Raw genomic sequence first — 24,281 nt, forward strand, 5'->3', positions numbered from 1 at the left:
GGAGGCTGAAATCAGGAGGACCAAAGTTCAAGGCCAGCTTAGGCAGAAAAGTTCACAAGACCCCTTTTCAACCAAGAGCTGGATGTGGAGGCATGCATCACTGTCATCCTCGCTTCTTGAGAAGCTGATCCAGTTCCAAAACAAAAATGTTGGGCCGGGAGTTTGGCCTAGTGGTCGAGTGTTTGCCTAGCATACCCAAAGACCTGGGTTGGATTTCTGGGTACCACATAAATAGAAAAAAGCAGGAAGTGGTGCTGAGGCTCAAGTGGTAGAGCTCTAGCCTTGAGAAAGTCCAAGGACAGTGCTCAGGCCCTGAGCTCAAGCCCAGGACTGGCAAAAAAAAAAACAAAATGTTCATAGAAACACTAAGTTACAATAGCCAAAAAGGCTATTAATCCAAATGTACATCCACTGAATTAATAAAATGTGATACACTCATGGTATGGAATGTTCATAAAAAGGAATAATGCTATCACCAGCAGGAATCTTAAAGAACTTCTGCTAAGGGAAAGAAGCCAGTCATAAAAAGCCATATCACATGATTCCACTTACATGGCATGTCAAAAATAGGTAAAAGTAAGATTAATGGTTACCCAGAGAATAGGGTCAGGAGAAAATAAGAATAACTGTAATGAGTATAGAATTTCCTTTTGGGGTAATAAAATGTTTTGAAACTAGATAGTGCTGCTGGTTGTAAAACATCATGATTATACTAAATGTCACTTGATTTATATTTTAAAATGGCTACTGTAATTGACTTTATGATATTTTATCACAATAGCAAATATCAATAAAAGTAATTTTAGAGAAAATATTAGAAAGGAAAAATTATTTGACTTATAACTCAAATAATGGGAGAAACTCTAGACTAGATAAAGAATCAATAAGGTAGAGCCAGGAGTTTGGCCTAGTGGTAGAGTGCTTGCCTAGCAATTCCTCACATATATAGAAAAGTCAGAAGTGATGCTGTGAGCCCAAGGACAGTGCTCAGGCCCTGAGTTCAGTCCCCAGGATTGCCAAAAGAAAAAAAAAGAAAAAAGCAATCAATTCAATAAGGATTCTTCTTTCAGAACCAGAAGATGAATCAGAAGGATTTAATCAGATAAAGAATGATTAAGAAACTGGGTGCATTGGCTCACACCTGTAATTCTAGGTAGCCAGGAGGCTAAGATCTGAGGATCAAAGTTCAAAGCCAGCCCAGCACTAAAGTCCTGAGAATCTTATCTCCAATTAACCACTAGAAAACTGGAAGTGGGGCTGTGGCTCAAAGGATAGGGTGGTAGCCTTGAGCTGAGGAGCTCAGGGACAATGCCTAGGCCCAGAGTTCAAGCCCCATGACAAAAAAAAAAAAAGAATGACTAAGAGGCTCTATTAATTACAGTATTCATCTGGTCAACAAAGCCTTGGTTTGAAAAACATAAGGAGAACCCTAACTAATTTGTCCATATTTCTGAATTTCTAGGTCCTCAATCAATTAGGCTTTGAATTTTTTTATTCTTCCTACTGAATGACTTCATCCCAAGTTATTGTATATACTTGGAATGCAACAATAATGAAATTTCTTTCATCAATACCTGCAACTTTTTTACAAAAATATTATCCTATTTTTTCAAATTGAACTGCACAGACTCTGGCCTAAACTTTAATTCACAAATAAAAGTATAGAAAAAGCTCAATAAATGAGAAGAGATGAAGAAAAACATTGATAGGAGGAAGAAGGAGCCCAGAAAGGAAGTATGTTAGTCAGCTTTCTGTTACTGTAACAAAATACCCAAGATAATCAACTTATAAGCAGAAAATGCTTATTTGGATTCATGATTTCAGAACTTTCAGTCCATGATTTGTTGGCCTGGAAAGGTCCCTTGGCTGAGCCATTCATTACACAAAAATAACAGTACGTACTATGTGGAAGAGCCTTCACCATAACTACAATGCTGTAAGTCTCCACAATGCTACAGTCACAAACATTTATTTTAGGTAGGGAAATGGAAACCTGGTATGATCAGGTTTTTCTTCACAACAGATCATCAATTAAGGAAATCAGGAAAAGATAGTAATAAAAATGAACATGGACATAGTTTGCCACACAGGGAAAAGGGAAGCTCAGCTCTAGCTAAGATGGCATAAGTGTAAGTCCACAGTAGAGACACCCCCAACACCAAGTTGTAAAGTTCATTTCCAACATAGTGTCTTGTATCACTGTTTTATTGGTTCACCCTTTGTTCTTGATGTCACCATTTTTGTTTTTGTTGGTCATGGGACTTGGAAAAAAAAAGAGAGATCTAAAACACTGGATTAACATTATTACTCTGAGATAAAGGACTAACTAGGGATCGGGAGTGCTTGCCTAGCATGCATGAAGCCCTGGATTTGATTCCTTGGTATCACATACACAGAAAAAAGATGGAAGCGGTGCTGCGGTTCAAGTGGCTGAGCACTAACCTTGGCAAAAAAGTGTCCAAGGAAAGCCAGGCACGGTGGCTCACACTTGTAATCCTAGCTACTCAGGAGGCTGAGATCTGAGGATCAAGGTTCAAAGCCAGCCCTGGCACTAAAGTCCATGAGGTTCTTATCACCAATTAACCACTAGAAAACTGGAAGTGGCTCTATGGCTCAAGGGGGAGGGCCATAGCCTAAAACTGAAGAGCTCAGAGACAATGTGCAGGCCCCACAACCAATCCAAAAAGAAAGGAAAGAAAAAAGTGTCCAAGGACAATACCCAGGCCCTGAGTTCAAGCCCCAGGACCAAAAAAGAAAGAAAGAAAGACAAAGTAGGCATAGAATATTCTACTCTTCTTTTACTAGATCTATAGGAAATGCAAAAATGCCCCCACTGACATCATTGGGCACAGCACAGAAAGAAGGAGAGCCCCCAATGGAGAGGATGAATATGGGATAGCACAAAAGGCCAACAAGGCAGGATGTTATGGCTTTTGTAATGAGGCTGGGATGAAGCATTTGCCTAGTACATACAAAACCCAGTGTTGGGGGAGGTAGAGCAGAAAACAAGAATAGGAAAGGGCTTATCTGCCTGATGTATTTTAGCAAACTACTCTCACTGATAATAATAATAAATGTGTGTGAGGAACAAACCATAACTGGCCTGATCTCAGGCCAGGAAAAAGCAAGTAAAAAATGTTGGACTCATTCCCTCAAGCAAGCCATGAAATAATGGGAACTGGAGAAGAAGACATTAATGTCCATAATCCCATCCACAGATGCTCTGTTCAGTGCTGTATGAAGGGAGAACTGTGGCTGTATCTGTTATTGAATGGGTACTAGCTGGGGCATGAAAGAAATGCAGAAAGAATAAAAGGGACAGTAACTGTCTATTTACTCTTTAGCAATAAATAAGAGAAAAATGATTAAAATACCTATTTTAAATAAAATTTCAGTTATGGGAGAAGGGAGTGAAAAGAAATACTAAATCTAATTAAACTACCTTCAGTTTACAGCTACTGAAGTGGCTCTGAAAATTATAAAACAAAGAAAATATAGTTAGCAGTTTGTTTACATTCCAACATCCCTTGGGTTCACAGAAGTCTTTCCATCTTGGAGGTGGAAACCAAATTCCTAAAATTAACTAAAAGACAGAAAATGTCTAAGATGTGTTTTATGTACTTCATTCCACTGAAAGCTGTAAAAGAATTAAGGTCAAGAGAGACAGTGACAGTGATTATGTGCTGTTGATCTAACTGTAGTCCTTTTGAATTCCCAAAAGACTTTGAAATTAATTATGATTAGAACTCTTTGCATAACTCATGTCAACTTTTCAGAAATATGATCAGAGTCTGTGAGACTCTTATCTCCAATTAAGCACTAGAAAATGGTAAGTGGTGCTCAAAGAGTAGAGCGGTAGCCTTGAATTGAAAAGCTCAGGGACAATACCCAGGCCAGAGTTCAAGTCCTATGACTGACCAAAAAAAAAAAAAATATATATATATATATATATATATATATATACACACCTTTTTAACTAAATATCTTTTTACTATTTGATCTAGCAGCTTACTCACTGGATTTAACCCAAAGAAGCTAAAAACTTATATATACAAAAAAATCCCTTCATGTGGATATTTATAACAGCTTTATTCATAATTGCCTAAACTTGGAAGCAATCAAGACATGTTGCAGCAGTAAACTACACAATGGATTATTATTTGAATAGTGCCAAAAAAAATATGAGCAAGGATGAAAAGAGAAACTTTAAACACATATAACTGAGAAAGAGGCTGGCATGAAATGGCTATATTCTGTAGAATTCCAACTGTCTGACACTCTGAAAAGAGGAAACTATGGAGATAGTCAAAGGATGTACAGTTTGGGGGGGAGTAATGAACAGGCAGAGCACAAAGGATCTTTAGGGGAGTAAAAGCATTGCGTGATGCTATAATGCGCATAGACCTCTCTAAGAGAGATATGATGTAAACCTATGAACTGTGGGTGATTAGGATGTATCAATAAAGGTATACAAAGTATCTCTGAATTTTGCAAATATTACAAAAGCCTACTTAAAAAAGAAGAATGTAAACTATCTCATAACTTTCATACCGATCCCTAAGTGAAAACTGTAATGTTCAGCAAAGAATATGTTAGGGGAGTTTTGGACTTAAACTCAGAGCCTAGCTTCTGTCCCTGAACTCTTTCACTCAAGGCTCGCACTCTACCTCTTTGAGTTACAGCTCTACTTCCAGTTTTCTGGTAGTGAATTGGAGACAAGGAGTCTCACAGACTTTCCTACCCAGGCTGACTTTGAACCATGATCCTCAAACCTCAGCCTCTAAGTAGCTGGGATTACAGGTGTGAGCCACCAATGCCCAGTTAATATACAATTTTAAAATACTAACTTAAAATACTAACTTTAAAAAATTAGTTTAAGCTGGCAGCGCTGGTGGCTCACATCTGTCATCCTAGCTACTCAGGAGGCTGAGATCTGAAGATTGCAGTTCAAAGCCAGCCTGGACACTAAGATCCATGAGACTAAACTCCAATTAACCACCAGAAAACCAGAAGTGATCCTGTGCTCAAGGGGTAGGGTGGTACCTTGAGCTGAAAAGCTCAGGGACAACACCCAGGCCCAGGGGTAGGATGGTAGCCTTGAACTGAAGAGCTCAGGGACAGCACCCAAGAGTTCAAGCCCTATGACCCAAAAAACAAAACAAAACAAAAAGTAAACATAGGGCTGGGAGTTTGGCCTAGTGGTTAAAGTGCTTGCCTAGCATGCACAAAGACCCGGGTTCAATTCCTTGGTACCACATACATAGAAAAAAAAAAAAGCTGGAAGTGGGGCTGAGGCTCAAGTGGTAGAGTTCTAGCCTTCAGAAAGTCCAAGGACAGTGCTCAGACCCTGAGCTCAAGCCCAGGACTGGCCAAAAAAAAAAAAGTAAACATAGGCATACCCTACGACAAAGCCATACCACTCCTAGACATCTATCATGCACAACATGAACCAGGATACAAGGATACCTACACTTCCATGTTTATCACTGCCCTGTACACAATAACCAAGATATGGAAACAACCTAGATGACCAACGACAGATGAATGGATCCCAAAAATGTGGTGCCTATATACAATGGAATTTTACACAATCATTAGAAAGATTAAATAATGGCATTTGCAGGGAAATCAAGTTAAGTGAGGTAAGCCAAGATCAGAGAAACAGCATGTTCTCCCTGATGTATGGATGTTAGATTTAAAGGGCAATGAGATATGAATGACAAAGTAAACAGGATTCGAGATACCCATACACAGTGAGACCAAAAGTCTTGGGAGAAAAACACCAAATTATAATACCCAAGAACCTCTTGTATATAAAATAATATATATACTGAAAAGAACTCCAAAGATAAGGAAACAAAGAACCTCTTCTTAATTTGTCTTATTGTTTTTGGATGACTCTGTATTCTTTACCCAATATGGTGTATACACATTAACAACTGAGGTAAGGTGGAAGGAGGGCCATAACCAGTGGAAAGCAGTTGAAAAACTACAGCAGAGGGGCCCATTAGCTGCACTGGACATTGATAAAAGTGAACTAAGCAACTCAAGAAAGGTGATGGGAGGGAGGGAGGGAATGAGAGAGGACAGAACAGCTGATATTAAGCAAAGGAAAGAAATGTAAATATCACCCAATATATGTAAAGGTAACCCTGCTGTATATCACCTCACAATGAAAAATACTTTTTTAAAAATTAGTTTGGTGGGCCAGGAGTTTGGCCTACTGGTAGGGTGCTTGCCTAGCATGCATGAAGACCCGGGTTCCATTCCTTGGTACCACATCATAGAAAAAAGCTGGAAGTGGTGCTGAGGCTCAAGTGATAGAGCTCTAGCCTTGAGAAAGTCTAAGGACAGTGCTCAGGCCCTGAGCCCAAGCCCAGGACTGGCAAAAAAAAAAAAAAAAAAAAAAATTAGTTTGGGAGCCAGGAGTTTGTCCTAGTGGTAGAGTGCTTACCTAGCATGCATGAAGACCCGGGTTCAATACATAGCAAAAAGCGAGAAATGGTGCTATAGCTCAAGTGGTAGAGCTCTAGATTTGAAAAAGCCCAAGGACAGTGCCCAGGTCCTGAGTTCAAGGCCCAGGACTGACAAAAAAATAATAATTAGTTTCACTTGTTTCCTTTATTTTTTCTTTCTTGGTGCTCAAGACCAAATTCAGTAATGTCATGGGCTTCATCACTAACTTTCATTCCCAGACCTTTTTTTTACTGTTTAACATGAATACTAGAAAATGACAAGGCTGAAAGTATTGCTTTGGTATAGTACCTGTTTGGTCTTAATCACTGTCACCACAAAAAGTAAGTAAATAGAAAAAAAATGACATTTTTTACTCACTAGCAGTTTTTCTATTGAACAAAGCTGACTAAGCAACTAAAGAAACACAGCTGGGTACCAGTGGCTCAAACCTGTAATCCTAGCTGCTCAGTAGGCTGAGATCTAAGGATACTGGTTCAAGGCCAGCCTAGGCATGAAAGTTCACAAGACTTCTCCCTGCCCCCATCAGATGGGCAATGTGCTCAAGTTGTAACAAGGTTTAGAGGGAGGCAGGTGCCATGCAAGCGCATGAGAACCCACTCATCATGCTTATGAACCAGGAAAGGATCTATTAGACGCCTATCTCCAATTAACCACCAGAAAGCTGAAAGTAAAGCTGTGGCTCAAGGGGTAAAGTGCTAATCTTAGGGGGTGGGGGAGGGAAGCCTCAAGGTCGGTACCCAGACCCTGAGTTCAAGTCCCAAGGCCGGCACTAAAAAGCAATACACAAGAGGAGACACATTTCTGGACTTGTAAATATTTTCAAAAAAAGAACAGAAGGCTGAGGCTATTAGAGGTACAATGACAACTTTCAAAGCATCAACAATGACTTTCCATGAAAAGAAATACTAGACTTGTAGATTCTCTTCACCCTTTATCTGGAAGATTCTGGGGCTATTCTTGCTCTTCTGTATATCATTCTTTTTTTTTTTTTTTTTTTTTTTTTTGGTAGTGGTAGAGAACAAAATCAGAGCACCACAGATTCTAGGTAAGTGCTCTGGCACTGAGCTGCACCCCAGCCCTCTTGCCTACCTTTGATGAGCTCTGGCCTGTAGGTCTTGCGGAGCTGCTCCAGGAAGTTATTATAGAAACTCTCTGCCTGCTCTGTGGGCATCGCCAGGTGGAAGTCAGGCTTGTTCCCCTTGAGGACACACTGGAGTGTAAACTGGCTGACACACAGCACCTCATACTCTTTGTCCATCACACTCTTGGACCAGTGCTTCCCACTCTCATCCTCAAACACACGCAGATTTAAAATCTTTCGGACCCTATAGGGAAAAGAACAGTGAAATGGACCTGAAAGATCACAAAGCCTCCAACATATTCTATACTCTCAAATGTCTCTGGCATCCTGGCAAGTAAGGATATTATGAAGGTCCATCGCCTATATAAAGCATTATTTTAGGCTATTCAATGTGAACAATTAGGAAAATATTCTGAAAGAACACTCAAAGGTACTATAAAATATGTAGAAAGTTCTGGGAAATGACACCAGATAATTATATCATCACATGCTCCCCAAGCCCATAGGGAGTTCCCCTATGATAAAGGACTGTCACTCTGTGAAGGAAATGAACCAGGTAGTAGTTACAGGTTAAATTTAAGAACCATGAAATTATCAGCAAGAAGGCTGGAAATCCTGAGCTGGGTGCAATGTCTCACACCTATAATCCTTGCTAGTCAGGAGGCTGAGACATGAGGATCACAGTTCAAAGCCAGCCCTGGCAACTAAAGTCTGTGAGACTCTTATCGCCAATTAACTACCAGAAAACTGGAAGTGGTGCTGTGGCTCAAGGGGTAGAGTGGTAGCCTTGAGCTGAAGAGCTCAGAGACAATGCCCAAGCCCAGAGTTGAAGTCCCATAACTGACAAAAAAGAAAAGAAAACTGAAATTCCACCACCTGAGAGCCATTCTGTAATGCTGCTGGCAAACAGATTTCCATCTTCTGACTCTTTATGTGGTGTCTTCTGTGGCAGTTACTGCTCATTACTATTCTTCTGAGACCAAGGTTTGTCTTTTTTTTTTTTTTGGCCAGTCCTGAGGCTTGAACTCAGGGCCTGGACACTGTCTTTCAACAATGTTTGCTCAAAGCTAGAGTTCTGCCACTTGAACCACAATACCACTTCCAGCTTTTTCTGTGCATATGGTACCGAGGAATCAAACCTAGAGCTTCATGCATGCTGGGCGAGCACTCCTAGGCTATGCTGGTGGCCCAAATCACATCTCTTAAATGCTACATCGAGTACAGGTTGTCTAATATTTACAGCCATGGTTTTATCGGTACTGTGTCCAAATACCTGAGTAAACCAACTGAAAGAATTAGGGGTTTGGAGGTGTGGTTCTGGTGGCAGGTGTCTTACCTGCCAATCATCAGATACTGAGTTCCAGTCCTGATCTTGGACTAGACTTCCAGAATTGGAGTTGTGGCTCAAATGGTTGAATGCTAGCTTTGAGCAAAAGAAACTCAAGGATAGTACCCAGGCCCTGAGTTCAAGCCCCAAGACTGGCACCAAAAAACAAAACAAAATACCTTTGAGCTTTTGGGCATGGAGGTATGGTTCAGTTGGTTAAGAGCTAGCCAATGAGCAAAAGCATCTAGTACCAACTCTGAGTCCCTATCTTGGGGGCGGGGTGGAGGGGAGGAGAAGAATCGTGAATTTTTGCTCATGGTTTCAATTCACAGTAGAAGAATGGGTGTGGCACACTAGCTTGCATCATGGAACCAGGAAGGAGTACAAAAAGGGAAAGAGGGGGAAGGAGGGAAGGTAAAAAGGAGGAAGGAGAAAGACAGAGGAAGAAGAGGGAAGAGGAAGAAAGGAGGGAGACAGAGACTATGTTAACAGGCTTTCTCTTTTCCCTTTTATTTCATATGACTCCCCTGCCTATAGGATGATACCACTCACAGTCCAGACAGGTTTCTACCTCCCTGGAAAGACAACCACAATTAACCATCACAAATCCATCCCTTGCAAGCTTAACACATAAACACATTTACTTAAATCACAACATTCAACCCAGGACCCCCACAAAGGGTCCTGTCCATCTTTTAGCTCAAAGGGCCCCAGAGCCCCAATGTCAAAAGTTCAAATTTCTACTCTGAAACGCAAAGTGAATGTTTACCTGTATGTCCCTGTAAAATAAAAAAGAAAATTGTATATCTTCTACCATACAATGGTATAAACATTCCCATCCCAAAAGAGAGGAATAGGAGCATAGAAGGGAGGAATGGATCAAAGCAAGACCAAAACCTAGTAAGGAAACATTAAATCTTTTAGCCCCACGCCCAGAACCTGGGTGCACATATCCCATCCAAAGATCTAGAGTTTAGAAACCCATGTCTTACATGTGTTCCAGTTCCTTTTGAGTGTCTTCCAGTGAAATACCCAGTAACACACAGATGCCCCGTCCAATGGCACTTATCTGCTCCCCTCCAACTAGAAAGGAACCAAAGAGGGAGAAAAAATTCAGAAGCAACCAGAGGGAATAAAGTGCTTTTCAGTCTCCTTAGAATTGTTTTCAACATCATACATATTTCTTACAACTTATTTGAATAAAGGTGATAAGAAGCTAAAAATGAAAGGCAATAAGATGAGTCCCATCACCTCTTTATCTAGAATGAATGGGTGATGTAAAATGAAAAGTATTATGCAAGACTGTAAAACCATACTTTTCATCTGTATAACCTTGGCTAAAATACCTAAAACTTCCCCAGGTCAAGTTTGGCAATCAGTAAAACCAGAACAATATTTTCCTCCCGCAGAGAATTCAGCTGTACTAGTCTAATTGTCAGGAAGGAGATTACTACTTTTCTTGGAGATCAGCAAACATAGTTTCACATGAGCAATGTTCACATCATCAAAAACGAATACGTTTTTCCTTACTACAGGGAAGACAAATATACATAAAAACCATAATCCAGGCACTGGTGGTTCACTATTATCATCCCAGCTACTCAGGAGGCTGAGATCTGAAGCCATCCTGAGCAGATAAGTCTAGGAGACTCTAAATCTCCAAAAGCCAGAACTGCCACTATGGCTTAAGTGATAGGGCAATAGCTTTGAGTAAAAAAGCAAAATGCAGCCAGGAGCAATGGCTCTCATCTGTAATCCTAGCTACTCGGGAGGCTGAGCTCTGAGGATCACCATTCAAGGCCAGCCTGAGCACTAAAGAACTAACGAACATGAGAATTTTATCTCCAACTAATCACTAGAAAGCAAGACGCGGGGCTGTGGCTCAAGGGGTAGGGCCGGAGCCTGTGGGGACTCCTAGCTAATGGTGTAGAAACCCCTGCTGCTTGCCACCTGTGCTTCAACATGTACACACTCAGTAGTGCCCCAAGCAGTCCAAAGCCAGAGGGCGCCTGGCCCCTCCCGCCTGGAGCAGGAGCCCTGGATACTCCTGGGGCATGTCTCAGGACACCATTGGCTGATGGTCGCATTCAGGGAGGTCCCTATTTGCTGACATGGCTGCCACCGCTGGATCTGTATTTAGGGAGCGCGTTTTCTAAAATGAAGCTAGATCTGCACCGAGAGTCTGGTCTCCGGACTCTGTGTTCCTGGGATTATTCGTGGGCTCGGTCGCCATCTTACCCGGCTCCTAGACATCCGAGAAGGACCCCAACAGTAGCCTTGAGCTGAAGAGCTCAGGGACAGGACCCAGGCCCAGAGTTCAAGCCCATGACGAACCAAAAAAAAAAAAAAAAAAGCCAAAACTCATGGACACGGCTCAGGCCTGAGTTCATGCCCCAGGACCAGCACAAAAATAAATAAATAAATGAATGAATGAATGAAAAAGAGAGAGAAATTTTAATTATGTACTAAGCTTCCCCTCAGCAAACAGCAATTATTTTCAGTGTAGTACTGAGGTAACAGTCTAAGCCAATCTCTCCAAACCTTTTTTTTTCTTTTCATGCTAGTAGTTAGTTGGAGATAAGAATTAAGAGTCTCAGACTTTCCTGAGGGTCAGGCTTAGAAGGCTGATCCTCAGATGGCAGCCTCCAAACCTGTTTGAATTATGCATCTCATTAAAAAAAATCTCTTGAGTACAAACTTCCCACATTTATGTATGTATTTGTAATAAAATGTATGTCCTGCCAAGTGCAGTGGCTCCCACCTGTAATCCTAGCTACTCAGGAAGCTGAGATCTGAAGATCAAGGTTCAAAGCCAGCCCGGGCACAAAAGGACTTGAGACTTTTTATCTCCAATTAACCTCTAGAAAACAGGAAGTGGGGCTTGGCTCAAGGGTAGGGCAGTAGCCTTGAGCTGAAGATTTCAGAAACAGTACCCAGGCCCAGGGATAGGGCAGTAGCCTTGAGCTGAACCACTCAGGGACAGTGCCCAGATCGAGTTCAAGTCCCATGACCCACAAAAAAAAAAAGTATGTCCAATTATTTTTAGACAATACTTTGTTGCCACAGAATTTAGGCCAACAATTAGCATTATGTGGCGAAACTAAATTCATATCTCAAATGGCAATATTAATAACTTTCTTTTTGCCAATTTTTTGCCCAATCTCACTAGATTATTATTATCTTATTGTTTTGTTGTGTACTAAGCTAAGGTTCCAATCAAGAATAGAAAAGTCTTTTTTACATTTTCCTATTGTTTGCTTCTGCTGAATATCTATAAATACAAGGCAACATGGACTATACCATGTTGAAATACAGACTGTACCATGCAATACATTACAAGCTAAGGGGGAAAAAAAGCCCCAGGCTTGATGCTACTGACTCATGCCTGCAATCTTGTCTATTTAGGAGGCTGAGATATGGAGAACAGTAGTTTGAAGCCAGTCTGGGCAAAAATATCCTCAAGACTCCATCTCCAAAATAATCAGAAAAAAAAGCATGTCTCCAGTGGTAGAATACCAACAAAGCAAACAAACACAAGTCTCTGAGTTCAAACCCCAGCACCATCAAAAGAAAAGAAGAAGAAGAAGAAGAAGAAGAAGGAGGAGGAGGAGGAGGAGGAGGAGGAGGAGGAGGAAGAGGAGGAGGAGGAGGCGGAAGAAGAGGAGGAGGAGGGACTCCAGAATCCATCTATTCCTGGAAAAATAAACAGCGAAATTCAATTCCTGTTATTGTTATGCTAAAATTTATAAAGATTTTCTTCAGTGCTGCTTTTCTTATTAAAGACTATGTGAGACCTACTAACCTATTGGTCAGTGACTGAAAAGCTGAAATGGAAGTGATCTTTCCTCAAAATAAGTGGGGCTTATCCTGGGCTTGGTTTGCTCATGTGCATTGCTTTAGAAAAAGTCCTCTGGCTTTAAATAAATTCTTCTTTAAATACATGAGAATTTTCTTAAAATCTCAACACTTTCTAAATTTTTCCCAGATTATTTTGAAAAAACAATATACAGGGCCAGGAGTGTGGCCTAGTGGTAACAGTGCTTGCCTACCATGCACGAAGACTAGGGTTTGATTCCTTGATACAACATACATAGAAAAAAGTTGGAAATGGTGTTGTGGCTCAAAAGGTAGAGCTCAAGCCTTGAGAAAAAGTCCAAGGGCAGTGCTAAAGCCCTGAGTTCAAATCCCTTGACTGGCAAAAACAACAACAACAAACAATATATATGCTCCATTAAAATAATGTATTGTAATCCTAGGTACTCAGGAGGCTGAGATCTGAAGATTGTGGTTCAAAGCCACCCCAGCACTAAAAAGTCCATGAGACTCTTCCAATTACTCACCAGAAAACTGGAAATATCCCTGTGGCTCAAGGAATAGCCTTAAGCTGAAGTGCTCAGGGACAGTGCCCAAGCCCAGAGTTCAAGTCCCATGACAGGCAAAAAAAGAAAGAAAGAAAGAAAGAAAGAAAGAAAGAAAGAAAGAAAGAAAGAAAGAAAGAAAGAAAGAAAAGAAGGCAGGAAGGAAGGGAGAAAGAAAGAAAGAAAGAAAGAAAGAAAGAAAGAAAGAAAGAAAGAAAGAAAGAAGAAATAAGGAAAGAATAATGTATATACATTATAGAAAACTTGTAAAACATAAGAAAATGGAAAGAAAACAAGAATACCCAAAGATAAGAATTTCAATATTCCAGTAATTTCTCTTCTGTACTTATTTATAGATTTTACCTCATGTTTGTTTTTGGCTACTAATTTTTTAATATTTATATCTTGTCTTTTAACAATGCCTAAGAAATTTCATGTAATAAACTTTTTCTAAATAACTTTTTTTAATGTTTTATTGTTATAATATAAAGGTGATGTACAGGGTCAGGAGTTGGGCTAGTGGTAGAGGGCTTGCCTAGTATGCATAAAGACCTGGGTTCAATTCCTCAGTACCACAAACACAGACAAGCCAAAAATGGTACTATAACTTAAGTGGTAGAGCACTAGCCTTGAGGAGAGCCCAAGGGCAATGCTCAGGCCCTGAGTTCAAGCTCCAGGACTGACAAAAAAAAAAAAGGATGCACAAAGAGGTTACAGTTATATAAGTCAAGTAAAGAGCATTTTTCTTTTCAGTCACTCTTTCCCTTGCTCTCTCCCAGTTTGCCTCTCCCATCTCATTCCACAAGTTGTATAGTTTTCAATATAGTGTCTAGTGAGTAGCATTGCTACATTTGGTCATCCTAAAAACTTAAAAAAAAAAAACACTGGGGCCAGGAATTTGGCCTAGTGGTAGAGTGCTTTGCCTAGCATGCACAAAGACTCAGGTTCAATTCCTCGGTACCACATACATAGAAAAAAGCCAAAAGTGATGCTGAGGCTCAAGTGGTAGAGCTCTGGCCTTGAAAAAGTCCAAGGACAGGGCTCAGGCCCTGAGTTCAAGCCCAGGACTGGCAAAAAAAAAATAGGAGGTGGCGCTGTGGCTCAAGGGGTAGGGTGGTAGCCTTGTGCATGTTACACAGATGCTATACGCTGAGCCACAGGGTTTATTTTATTTTATTTTCAAAGGGATCTTTATTAACCAAGTTTCCCTAGGGGAGAAACATGAGCCTCATTACTTGAAAAGATCACAGGGCTAGAACAGAGTTGGAGTGTTCAGTTGAATTTTTTCCATGAATGAATGGTACAGGCATTGAGACCTATTCAAGAATTCATACATACATACATACATACATACATACATATACCAGATTTTAGTTGCTGAAATTTAGTGATAGTCATGAAAGTTATTGTATTATTCCATCCATATAAGCAGATGGATATGCCTGAAATGTTTCCTAATAAAGGTTTAAGCCAGGATTTGTGTAGATTTATCTGAGTGCTTACCTAGCATGTATGAAGTCCCAGGTTCAATTCCCAGCAGTTCAAAACAAAAACAATGAGATTAACATAGCAATGTGTCTGATAAATCCCAAGAGACTCTGCCACATAAGATGTGTGACTTATGATGCTCAGTTCTGTCTTAACTATAACAGTGGTAGCAGGGCACTAGTGGCTCATGCCTATAGTCCTAACTAGTCAGGAGGCTGAGATCTGAGTTCTGCCAGCCTGGCAGGAAAGTCTGAGATGCTCATCTCAAATTAACCACTAAAAACTAAGAAGTGGACCTGAGGCTCAAATGGTAGACAAAAAACTCAGGGATAGCACACGGGCTCTGAAGATACACACACACAAAGTGGCACTTTAAAACCCTGTAAAATGTCATCGGAATGCAACCACATTTCAGTGAAGTCAGCTACTTTTTAAGGAACCAGAAAATCCTATCCTACTATACTTCAACTCCCATACTGAGAATTACACAATTCCCCAACCCCAAATTTCCAAACAACTAATACATTCCCACAATTCATATCTTCTTTTTTTTGAGGTACTGAGATTTGAACTCAGAGTCTTCTCAACTTGTTATACAAGCACTTTACCAGTTCAGCCACACCTCTAGTTCAGCACTCTGAGTTTGGTTTAACTAGACAGCATAAAATTTAAACATTAAGCTAAAAATAGTTCAAACTCTATTCAGCAAATCTCACAAAAGGCCTATTTTCAATATACCAGACCAGCAATAGACTTTATGGGACTAAAAGTCAGTATTTAAATCCGTTTGTGATGACCACATAAAAGAGCAAAAACATCTCCTTCCTAGCAATCTTCCCAATTTACTGAAATGCTATAAAAGTGCTATCCTAGTCGTTATTATTTCAGGACCATTTCCAAAACCAAAGTTACCAGAGCAGTAAAAAGTAAAATCTCCTATCAAAATAGATGGTTTTGATTGTTTCTTTAAGGGGTTTTGTCTTGTTTTAAGGTTAATACTTTATGGAGTCAAAAACACTTATTTGGTGTAGACTGGCTTGAGGGAAACGAAAAACTGGAAAATCTTGAAATAAAACAATGTGTGTGTGTGTTTCATTATGGAGACCCAGCTGACTTCTAACTCCTTAGACTCAATGGATCCTCTTTCTTCAGCCTTCCAGTAGTTGGGACTACCTACAATGGCCCAGCTTGAAGCAAGGTAATTCTGCCAATAAAAAGACTAAAGTGTTGGAAGCTGATGGCTCACACCTGTAATCCTATTCAGGAAGCTGAGATCTGAGGATCCTAGGTGAAGCCATCCTGTGCAGAAAAGACTTTTTTTCTCCAAGTAATCTACAAAAAGCCAAAAGTGACCCTGGGGCTCAAGTGGTAGAGTGCCAGCCTTAAGAGAAGAAGCTGAGGAACAGCAACTAGGCTCTGAATTCAAGCCTCAATGCATACTTACCTCTACACACACATCATCTGGTTTAATTCCTTTTACTTCAAAGTACCATGGCCTGAATATTTAGAGTGACTACATAACCTACATCAGTCATCTGAGCCCTTGATGTTCCAACTAACTGAACTAGAATGTTCAGGAGATGGTTGGGTGGCTGGAGTTCACAGAAATTTGTGTAAGAGAAATAACGCCATCTTGAGTTCACTGGTTGTGACCCAAGGCTGCAAGGCTGGCTTGGAGAACCCTATGCCTCTCATGGAGGATTAACGTGCTTGTACACAAACTGTTAGCTCAGCTGAGATGCAGCCACTCACATATTTTACCCAGTTTGCCAGGCGTCGAGCTCCGTAGACACTGGGATCTGCAGCAAGGGGCAGAGGCCATCAAGCAGTGGGAAGGGGGGTGGAGGAGGGAAAGGAGAGGATTCCCTACACCGGAAGTGCTCCAGACGTGTGGTGAGTGCAACAGTTCGTCGGAGGACAACAGGGGCCTGCACGCAGGACAATCAGGTAAAAATAACCGAAATAAAATGATGATGGTGCGATGAGGATGGTGATGGAAACAAGGTGCACTGATGCCCGGCTCAAAGCGGGGAGTCCAGCCACGTGCGGACACGCTCCCGCCCCGGTGCGGCCCGGCTGCGGGGACCCCGAGGTCGGCGCCGAGGAAGACCCTGACCGGACCGCGGGTCACTGGGGGCCAGGGGTGGCGCCTCCCGGGGCTGGCCCCGCCCGACTGACCTGTGACGCTGGCCCGGGTGACGCGCTGCACCACGGCTTTCATGGCGGCGGCTTGGAGCGAATGGGGCGGCGCCGCGCTACGTCCCGCTACCTGACTCACAGGCGACTCCGTCAACGGCGCCCTCTGCGGGTCACACCCGGAAGTGCACCGAGCGACCTGTTCCAGCTGGTCCCTAAGTCCCGCCCATGTCCGTCACGCCTACCCACTGGATTGGTCCAGCTCACATCCGCCACGCCCACCCGGACCCTGCGCATCTCGCAGACCTGTCCACAGAGCTCTGTTCAAACCTGGGAGTATGAAAAACTCCACACCAATTACCCCACAGCCTGTTCACACGAGTCTGTCCTTACCAACCTTAATCTCTGCACTGGTTTTTATTTTTACTCTCCCGCACATCACTGAATCCCAATTTTCTCCAGGGTTCTCTTTCTGTATTTCTCCTTTTCCTCTTCTCTGTCCCCAGATTCCCCTACGTTTTTCAGTTTGCTTCCTGTCCCTGCAGCTAGTCATACCAAGTGCAAAAAGATCTCCTGCTAAATTATTTAACCATGTGTACTATTCATTTGTCTCACAATTGTCATGAGAGCAAACAGGTGTATGAGTCTAGAATTCTAATTCCTCCTGTAATACAAAAACGAATGCTTGGGGGCCAGGAGTTTGGCCTAGTGGTAGAGTGCTTGCCTAGCATACACGAAGACCCAGGTTCAATTCCTCGATACCCCACATACATAGCAAAAAGCTGGAAGTGGTCCTGAGGCTCAAGTGGTAGAGCTCTAGCCTTGAGAAAGCCCAAGGACAGTGCTCACGCCCTGAGCCCAAACCCAGGACTGGCAAAACAAACAAAAAAAAAACAAAAAAACAAAAAAACACTAATGCTCAGCCCTGTCATAACACTGTTAAAATGAGTGCCAGGAGTGTAACCAAGTGGTAGAGCCCCTGCCTAGCATACACAAAGCCCTGGGTTTGATTCCCCGGTACCACATACACAGAAAAAATTGGAAGTGGTGCTATGGCTTAAGTGATAGAGTACTAGCCTTGAGAAAGCGGGAGGACAGTGCCCATGCCTGGAGTTCAAGCCCCAGGATGGGCAAAAATAAATAAATAAAATTAACCACACTATGTGAAGTATTTAGAAGTTACAAAGAGCTATACTTTACTACACTAGCAACTTATCATTGATTTTAAAAATTAACTTTTAGCACAAAGAAATGGAAATAAAGGCTCAGGTATTTCACAATTGAGTTAAAAGATGGTTGAAGCTCACAGGCTCTGAACAGTGTAAGATCCTAATGAAAAAGGGAGAACACAGAGAGAGAGGGAGGGGGAAAGAGGAAAAGAGAGAGAGTCCAGTGTCTTCACCTGAAGGTCTATAATAGGTGTAGAAAAGCACCAAAATAGAAGCAAGAAGCTGTCATTCACTCAAAAGTCTACAAACCAGTGCACATGAATTTTAAATACTGAACTCAAAATTACCTTTATGAAATGACCAAAGCTAACATCACCAGTTGTAAAAGATGCACATAAATCCCAGTACTACCCTGGAAGGACACATGGTATTTTTTCCTCATAGGGTCTCAAGTAACAATGAATAAGAAGCAAACACAAACTGAGAAATGGCACTGTCTTAACAATTTAGGAGAGCCAGGCAGTAGTGGCTCACACCTGTAATCCTCGCTACTCATGAGGCTGAGATCTGAGAATCATGGTTCAAAACCAGCCCAAATACCAAAGTCTGTGAAATTCTTATCTCCAATTAACCACTAAAAAACCAGAAGTGGCACTGTATCTCAAAGTGGAAGAGCATTATCTTTGAGCTGAAGAGCTCAAGGACAGTGCCCAGGCCCAAAGTTCAAGCCCCACAACTAACTTTAAAAAAAAAAAAAATTAGGAAGTATCAGTACCACAAAGCAGGGATCTGATAAAAAGCTGAACTGAGGCCCTCACAAGGGTAGACGCTAAACACATTCTGAATGCAATATAGCTAGAAATTAGTACCTTTCAGGGCTAAGTCTAGGGAAGAAAAGGCAGCTGGTATGTAGCAAAAAAGAAACAAGACAGTTCAATGACTGGCTCCATTCCAGTTCCTAGTGTCAGACTCTCTGAAGACCTCCACTTACACTCTGCTTTAATTCTGAATTATACATATTTTAATAAAAACCACTGTGATTTAAACTGTGACAGTCTGCTGCTTGCAGCTAAATGGAACAGGTGACACTGATAGCATCATGCTGACTTTATGTCCCTAGTATTCTAAAACAGCACCAGCACTAGCCACATTTGGCCTTTTTAATCTATACTTGGAGATGTGAAGGAACTAGTCAAGAATTTTATTCTAACTTATAAGAAACCCACTATCAAGCCCGGAATTTGGCTTAGTGGTAGAGTGATTGCCTAGCATGCACAAAGACTTGGGATCAATTCCTTGGTACCACATACATAGAAAAAGCCAGAAGTGGTGCTGTGGCTTAAGTGATAAACCTTTAGCTTTGAGAAAACCAAAGAACAGTGCTTAGGCCCTGAGTTCAAGCCCCAGGACTGGTGAGAGAGAGAGAGAGGGAGAGAGACTCACTATCCAATAGTACCAAAAAGGCTATTGTAGGCCCCAAAATGAACAGAGAAATTTTGCTAAATTTAATTTCAATCTCCCTGTAAGGCTCTAATATCCAACATGAAAAAAAAAAAAAAAGCAAAGTTATAGGAGCTAATTTCAGGAAAAGGAGCCTACAGAAGCTCAATGTGGTACTTCACCTTGACCTTTTACTCATGTAAAATATAAAGAAATACCTACTGAAATACTATGGAAAGTTTCCTTCAAGGAAATAGTCTCTGCATTCTTCACAGATTATACTTTATAGCAAAGTTAAATTAAATACACACTTTTTACAAACAAAAAACAGAAATCAAGTCATCTGTCAAACTGAAATGAACTGAAAGCTTTGTTATCAAAATTCAATCATAATTATTGACGAGGTCCACCAGTCCATGATTTTAAGTAGTTGAGGATCTTGTCAGTAATTGGGACAAAATTTTCTTTATATGTGACGATCGTTTCCACATAAAACCCTTTTCGGGGCTCGGGCTTTTCAATTGAATCATCCTTTTGCTCTACTTCATCACCTAAAAAACAAACAAACAAAAACCCTGAATGATTAACAGTAAAAGCAATAATTGAAGTCTGGGAAAAGAACTAAGTCAACAGATGCCTCCCACCATGTTAATTCTTCACAAAAGAAAAAGGCTGGGAGTTTGGCTTAGTGGTAAAGTGCTTGCCTAGCATACATGAAGACCCAGGTTCGATTCCTTGGTACCACATACATGGAAAAAGGCGGAAGTGGTGCTGTAGCTCAAGTGGTAGAGCCCTAACCTTGAGAAAGTCCAAGGACAGTGCTCAGGCCCTGAGCTCAAGCCCCAGGACTGCAAACACACACACACACACACACACACACACACACACACACACACACACACACACACACACGAAGAAAAAGAAAAACATGACTGCTAACGATCATATATCGGGAAATGTTAATTTTCAGACTAGTTATACTTTTCATGAGCAAGTGTAATCGAGATTTCACACAAAGCTCGAGATATTAACTTCCAATTAATTTCCCTTTAAATGGTACAAGTCAGTGGTTTTTTTTTTACTATGTTTACAATTGTGCACCTAGTACCATCCACTGGAGAAAAAAAAATTTTTTTTTCTATAATTTAGCAGACACTTCTCATTGCCCCGGCTCCTCACTCAGCACCTAGTAACTACACTAATCAACTTCTGGTTTCTTGGACTTCAGCACATAATTAAAGACTAAGAAATTTTCTCTCATGGCCAGTAGCTGATTAGACTTTAATATCCCTTGGCTGTTTTTAGCACTCTTTTAATTATTTTTTTTTCTCAGTCCTGGGGCTTGAACTCAAGGTCTGAACACTGTCCTTAGGCTTTCTTTTGGCTAGTGCTCTACCACTTGAGCCACAGCACCAAGTCCAGCTTTTTCTATATATGTGGTACCAAGCAATCGAATCCAGGTCTTCGTGTATGCTAGGCAAGCACTCTACCACTAGGCCAACTCCCAGCCCTTGTTTTTAGCACTCTTTAGTCCTGAGATGGTTAGTTCCTCAGGGAGGATGAGGGCTAAGAGTGGTGAGCAGCACTTGGTTAAGGAAACCCCACCTTGGACTTCACAGATTCTTCCAAATGACAGTAAGGAGAGCCGCCTTCGGTAGGTGCCATTCGACATGTCAGAGTTCCTGGCATCTAGTTCTTTGCGGATCTCTTAGCGCAAAGGTCTCTTACATAACCACTTCAGCTCGTTTTACAGAGTAAACTTGGGGCTTAAGCACGGGGAAGTGACATTTAGACTCTCAAGACCTGTACCTAGAGAAGGCGGTGTAACGGAAACGCTCACCTGTTGACGTTTTACCATTCAAAATAAACAAAGAGCCCAACAGCGACCAAGTGCCCAACGCGTAGAGAAAGGACATCCGCCTGTACCACACCGTGGCTGATTGTGCGGCCATGTTGTGCTTCTCAGTCCAAGAAGGCCCAAAACAAAGGCGGGTCTTCCTGTAGAGGTCTTAGCCGGTATCCCCAATGGGAAGTCGGGTCTTCGGTCACTTCCTGCTTTCACCCGCAATGCATCTTGGGACTTGTAGTCACCTTGAGCTCCAGGATATGGATCCTGGGGTGAGCAGCTGTAATACAAACACTAATACTTAGCCCTGTAATAAGATTGTTAAAAAAAAAAAAAAAATGAAATGTACTATGTAAAGTATTTGTATTTGGAAGGTACAAAGATCTGTACTATACTACCCTAGAAAATTATCATGGATTTAAAAAAATTAACTAGGCCTGGTGAGGTGGCTCACGCCTGTCTGTAATCCTAGCTACTCAGGAGGCTGAGATCTGAGGATCAAGGTTCAAAGCCAGCCTGGGCACAAAAAGACCTGAGACTTTTATCTCCACTTAACCTCTACAAAACAGGAAGTGGGGCTTGGCTCCAGGGTAGGGCATTAGCCTTGAGCTGAAGAGCTCAGGGACAGGCCGACTTCAAGCCCTATCTCTCTCTCTTACACACACACACACACACACACACACACACACACACACACACAAAATTAACTATCTTCAGCACAATGCAAAGCCATACTTCTTTATGTGGGAAGAGGGACATAAGGCAATTTCTTTGGACAGAAACTTTCCCAATTGCATACTAGTAATATTTGTCTTGCCATAGGTCAGAAGATGAAAGAAAGGCTTAATTTCATTCTTTTTTCTGCTCTCAGATTTGCACGAATACTGATTCTCTCTTCCTTCTTTCGCCTGTTCCTATAGGTGAACTTTGTGTGCCTCCAGGTCAAAACTAATTCCACGATCTTGCAGTTTGAGCTAGTGGTAGAGTGCTTGCCTAGCATGCACAAGGACCTGGATTCGATTGCTCAGTACCACATACATAGGGGCAAAAAAAAAGCCGGAAATGGTGCTGTGGCTCAAGTGGTAGAGCGCTAGCCTTGAAAAAGCCCAAAGACAGTGCTCAAACCCTGAGTTCAAGCACCAGGAGGACTTGGAAAAACAAAACAAAACAAAATGAGTTCTGCCTCTGTGCTCTGGGTCCCATTCTTTGTGGCTTCCTTGAGGCCTTAGTCATCAACTACACCCTAATAGCACTGACCCCACTCATTTCCACTCATGAATTTCATTCATCATACAAACATACTTAGTCTCAAAATCAAAACAAAAGTCTGCTTTGATTCTGACATCTGCTCTTATTCATATGTTTCTTCAAGGCATCATCTACTCACATTCTAGTAGGTGAACAGTGGAGAGCAAGGCTGATGTACTAGGCCCAAGGTAGGCGGGGAATGACATCACTTTTCAGTCACACTTAAACTAGATTTCCAAAGCATTTGATACCAGTCTCCCCCTCTGCTCCTTTGTGGCTCCAAATACATTTTTATCTGATATCCTTCAGTGCTCCTCTTACATTAATCTTCTGCCCTAGAGAATGCTACATCTACAAAAATTAACTCTAATGGCATCATTGAGTAAATGTAAAAGCTAAATTAGAAACCTAGAACAAAATATAAGGGCTAAAGTAAAAACCCAAATAACCTTTTGTCACCTAGGAATAATCTTTGTCACCTTGGAATAAGCAACTTTTTCACTTTTTCTTTTCTTTTTAAAAATTTATTGTAAAGGAAGGCCTGGAATGTGGCCTAGTGGTAGAGTGTTTACCTAGTATGTGCGAAGACCCAGGTTCAATTCCTTGGTACCACATGCATATAAGCCGGAAGTAGTCTTGTGACTCAAGTAGTAGAGCTCTAGCCTTGAGAAAGCCCAAGGACCATGCTCAGTCCCTGAGCTCGAGCCCCAGGATTGGTAAAAAAAAAAAAAAAAATAGATAGATAGATAGATAGATAGATAGATAGATAGATAGATAGATAGATAGACAGATATTGTAAAGGTGATATAGGGGTGTTACAGTTGCACAACTAAGGTAATGAGTACCCTCCCTCATTTTCTCCCTCTTACCACTCCCCACTCCCCTTCCCAGCTTGTAAAGTTCATTTCCAACATAGTGGCTACTGAGTTATTGTTGCATTAATTCATTCTTTGTCCTGATGTGTCTGTGACTCCCTTTCCCTTCTGTAGATCAGATAAGCTTATATACAATACAAAGGGTATAGACAAAACAGCGGGGGGGGGGATAACTGCATATAGAACATAAGAACCTCTTATTTCCAATTCTTTGAGTTCATTTTGATATATTTCATAATATATGATCCTATGCACTTAGCAATTGGGTTATTGTGATCCCATGCTAAGAATATCATAGACATAGTCTAGTTATTATAAATGAGGGAAACCATACAACCTGTTTCTTTAGGTCTGGTTTGCTTCACTTAATATAATTTTTCCAGGACTATTTCCTTATGAATGGAGCAATGCCATTCTTTCTGGTAGAAGCCTAAAACCCATTGTGCATATACGTCTTTTGAGCCATTCATCTACTGAGGGACATCTGGGTTGGTTCCCTATCTTGGCTGTTGTTGCAATGCTGCAACAAACATGGTTGCACTGGTTATTGTTTGTGGTCATTTGGGTAAATGGCCTAGAAGTGGGATTGCTGGGTCACAGGGGAACTCTATATTTAGTCTTGAGAAACTTCCATATTGCTTTCTAGAGAGGATAAACAAATTTATACTCCCACCAACAGTGTAGTAGTGTTCTTTTCTGGCCACAAACCCACCAGCATCTGTTATTAGGTTTTTTGATAACATCCATTCTAGCAGGTATAAGGTAGTCTCTCAATGTTGTTTTGAATTACCTTTCTGTTATGGCCATAAGCCATTTTTTTCTTAGGATACAAAAAG

General features: G+C 41.3%; 2 protein-coding genes and 1 non-coding gene across 3 annotated transcripts in view; all 3 read right to left on the reverse strand.

Moving 5' to 3' along the window:
* The window catches only part of Dtd1 (D-aminoacyl-tRNA deacylase 1), a 165,763-nt gene extending 148,719 nt beyond the window's left edge, over positions 1-17,044 (reverse strand). The window contains exons 1-3 of the mRNA XM_090351936.1: positions 16,910-17,044; positions 9,878-9,968; positions 7,567-7,802 (exon numbers count right to left, since the gene is read on the reverse strand). Coding sequence (XP_090208062.1) covers positions 7,567-7,802; positions 9,878-9,968; positions 16,910-16,952 — 370 coding nt within the window. The 5' untranslated portion in view covers positions 16,953-17,044. The remainder of the gene's footprint in view (positions 1-7,566; positions 7,803-9,877; positions 9,969-16,909) is intronic.
* On the reverse strand, positions 6,998-7,102 carry LOC150050148 (small nucleolar RNA U13). The gene has a single exon (XR_016538756.1). It is a non-coding gene; the product is annotated as a small nucleolar RNA U13 (small nucleolar RNA).
* A 2,776-nt stretch (positions 17,045-19,820) lies between the features above and the next one.
* Positions 19,821-21,504, reverse strand: Smim26 (small integral membrane protein 26). The gene is made up of 2 exons (XM_090351937.1): positions 21,317-21,504; positions 19,821-20,027 (listed from the first exon to the last, which is right to left on the reverse strand). Exons 1-2 carry the CDS (start codon positions 21,426-21,428, stop codon positions 19,870-19,872), a joined length of 270 nt encoding a protein of 89 aa, XP_090208063.1. The 5' UTR covers positions 21,429-21,504; the 3' UTR covers positions 19,821-19,869.
* Between the last annotated feature and the right edge of the window lie 2,777 nt (positions 21,505-24,281).

The sequence above is a fragment of the Megascapheus bottae genome, chromosome 18, assembly GCF_031878675.1.
Source record: "Megascapheus bottae isolate mThoBot1 chromosome 18, mThoBot2.hap1, whole genome shotgun sequence".
Taxonomy (NCBI): Eukaryota; Metazoa; Chordata; class Mammalia; order Rodentia; family Geomyidae; genus Megascapheus; species Megascapheus bottae.

Coding starts and splice junctions, on each gene's coding strand:
- Smim26 (XM_090351937.1), bottom strand. CDS start 21,428: ATGGCCGCACAATCAGCCACGGTGTGGTACAGGCGGATGTCCTTTCTC. Junction 20,028..21,316: donor GAATGGTAAAACGTCAACAG/GTGAGCGTTTCC, acceptor TTTGTTTTTTAG/GTGATGAAGTAGAGCAAAAG.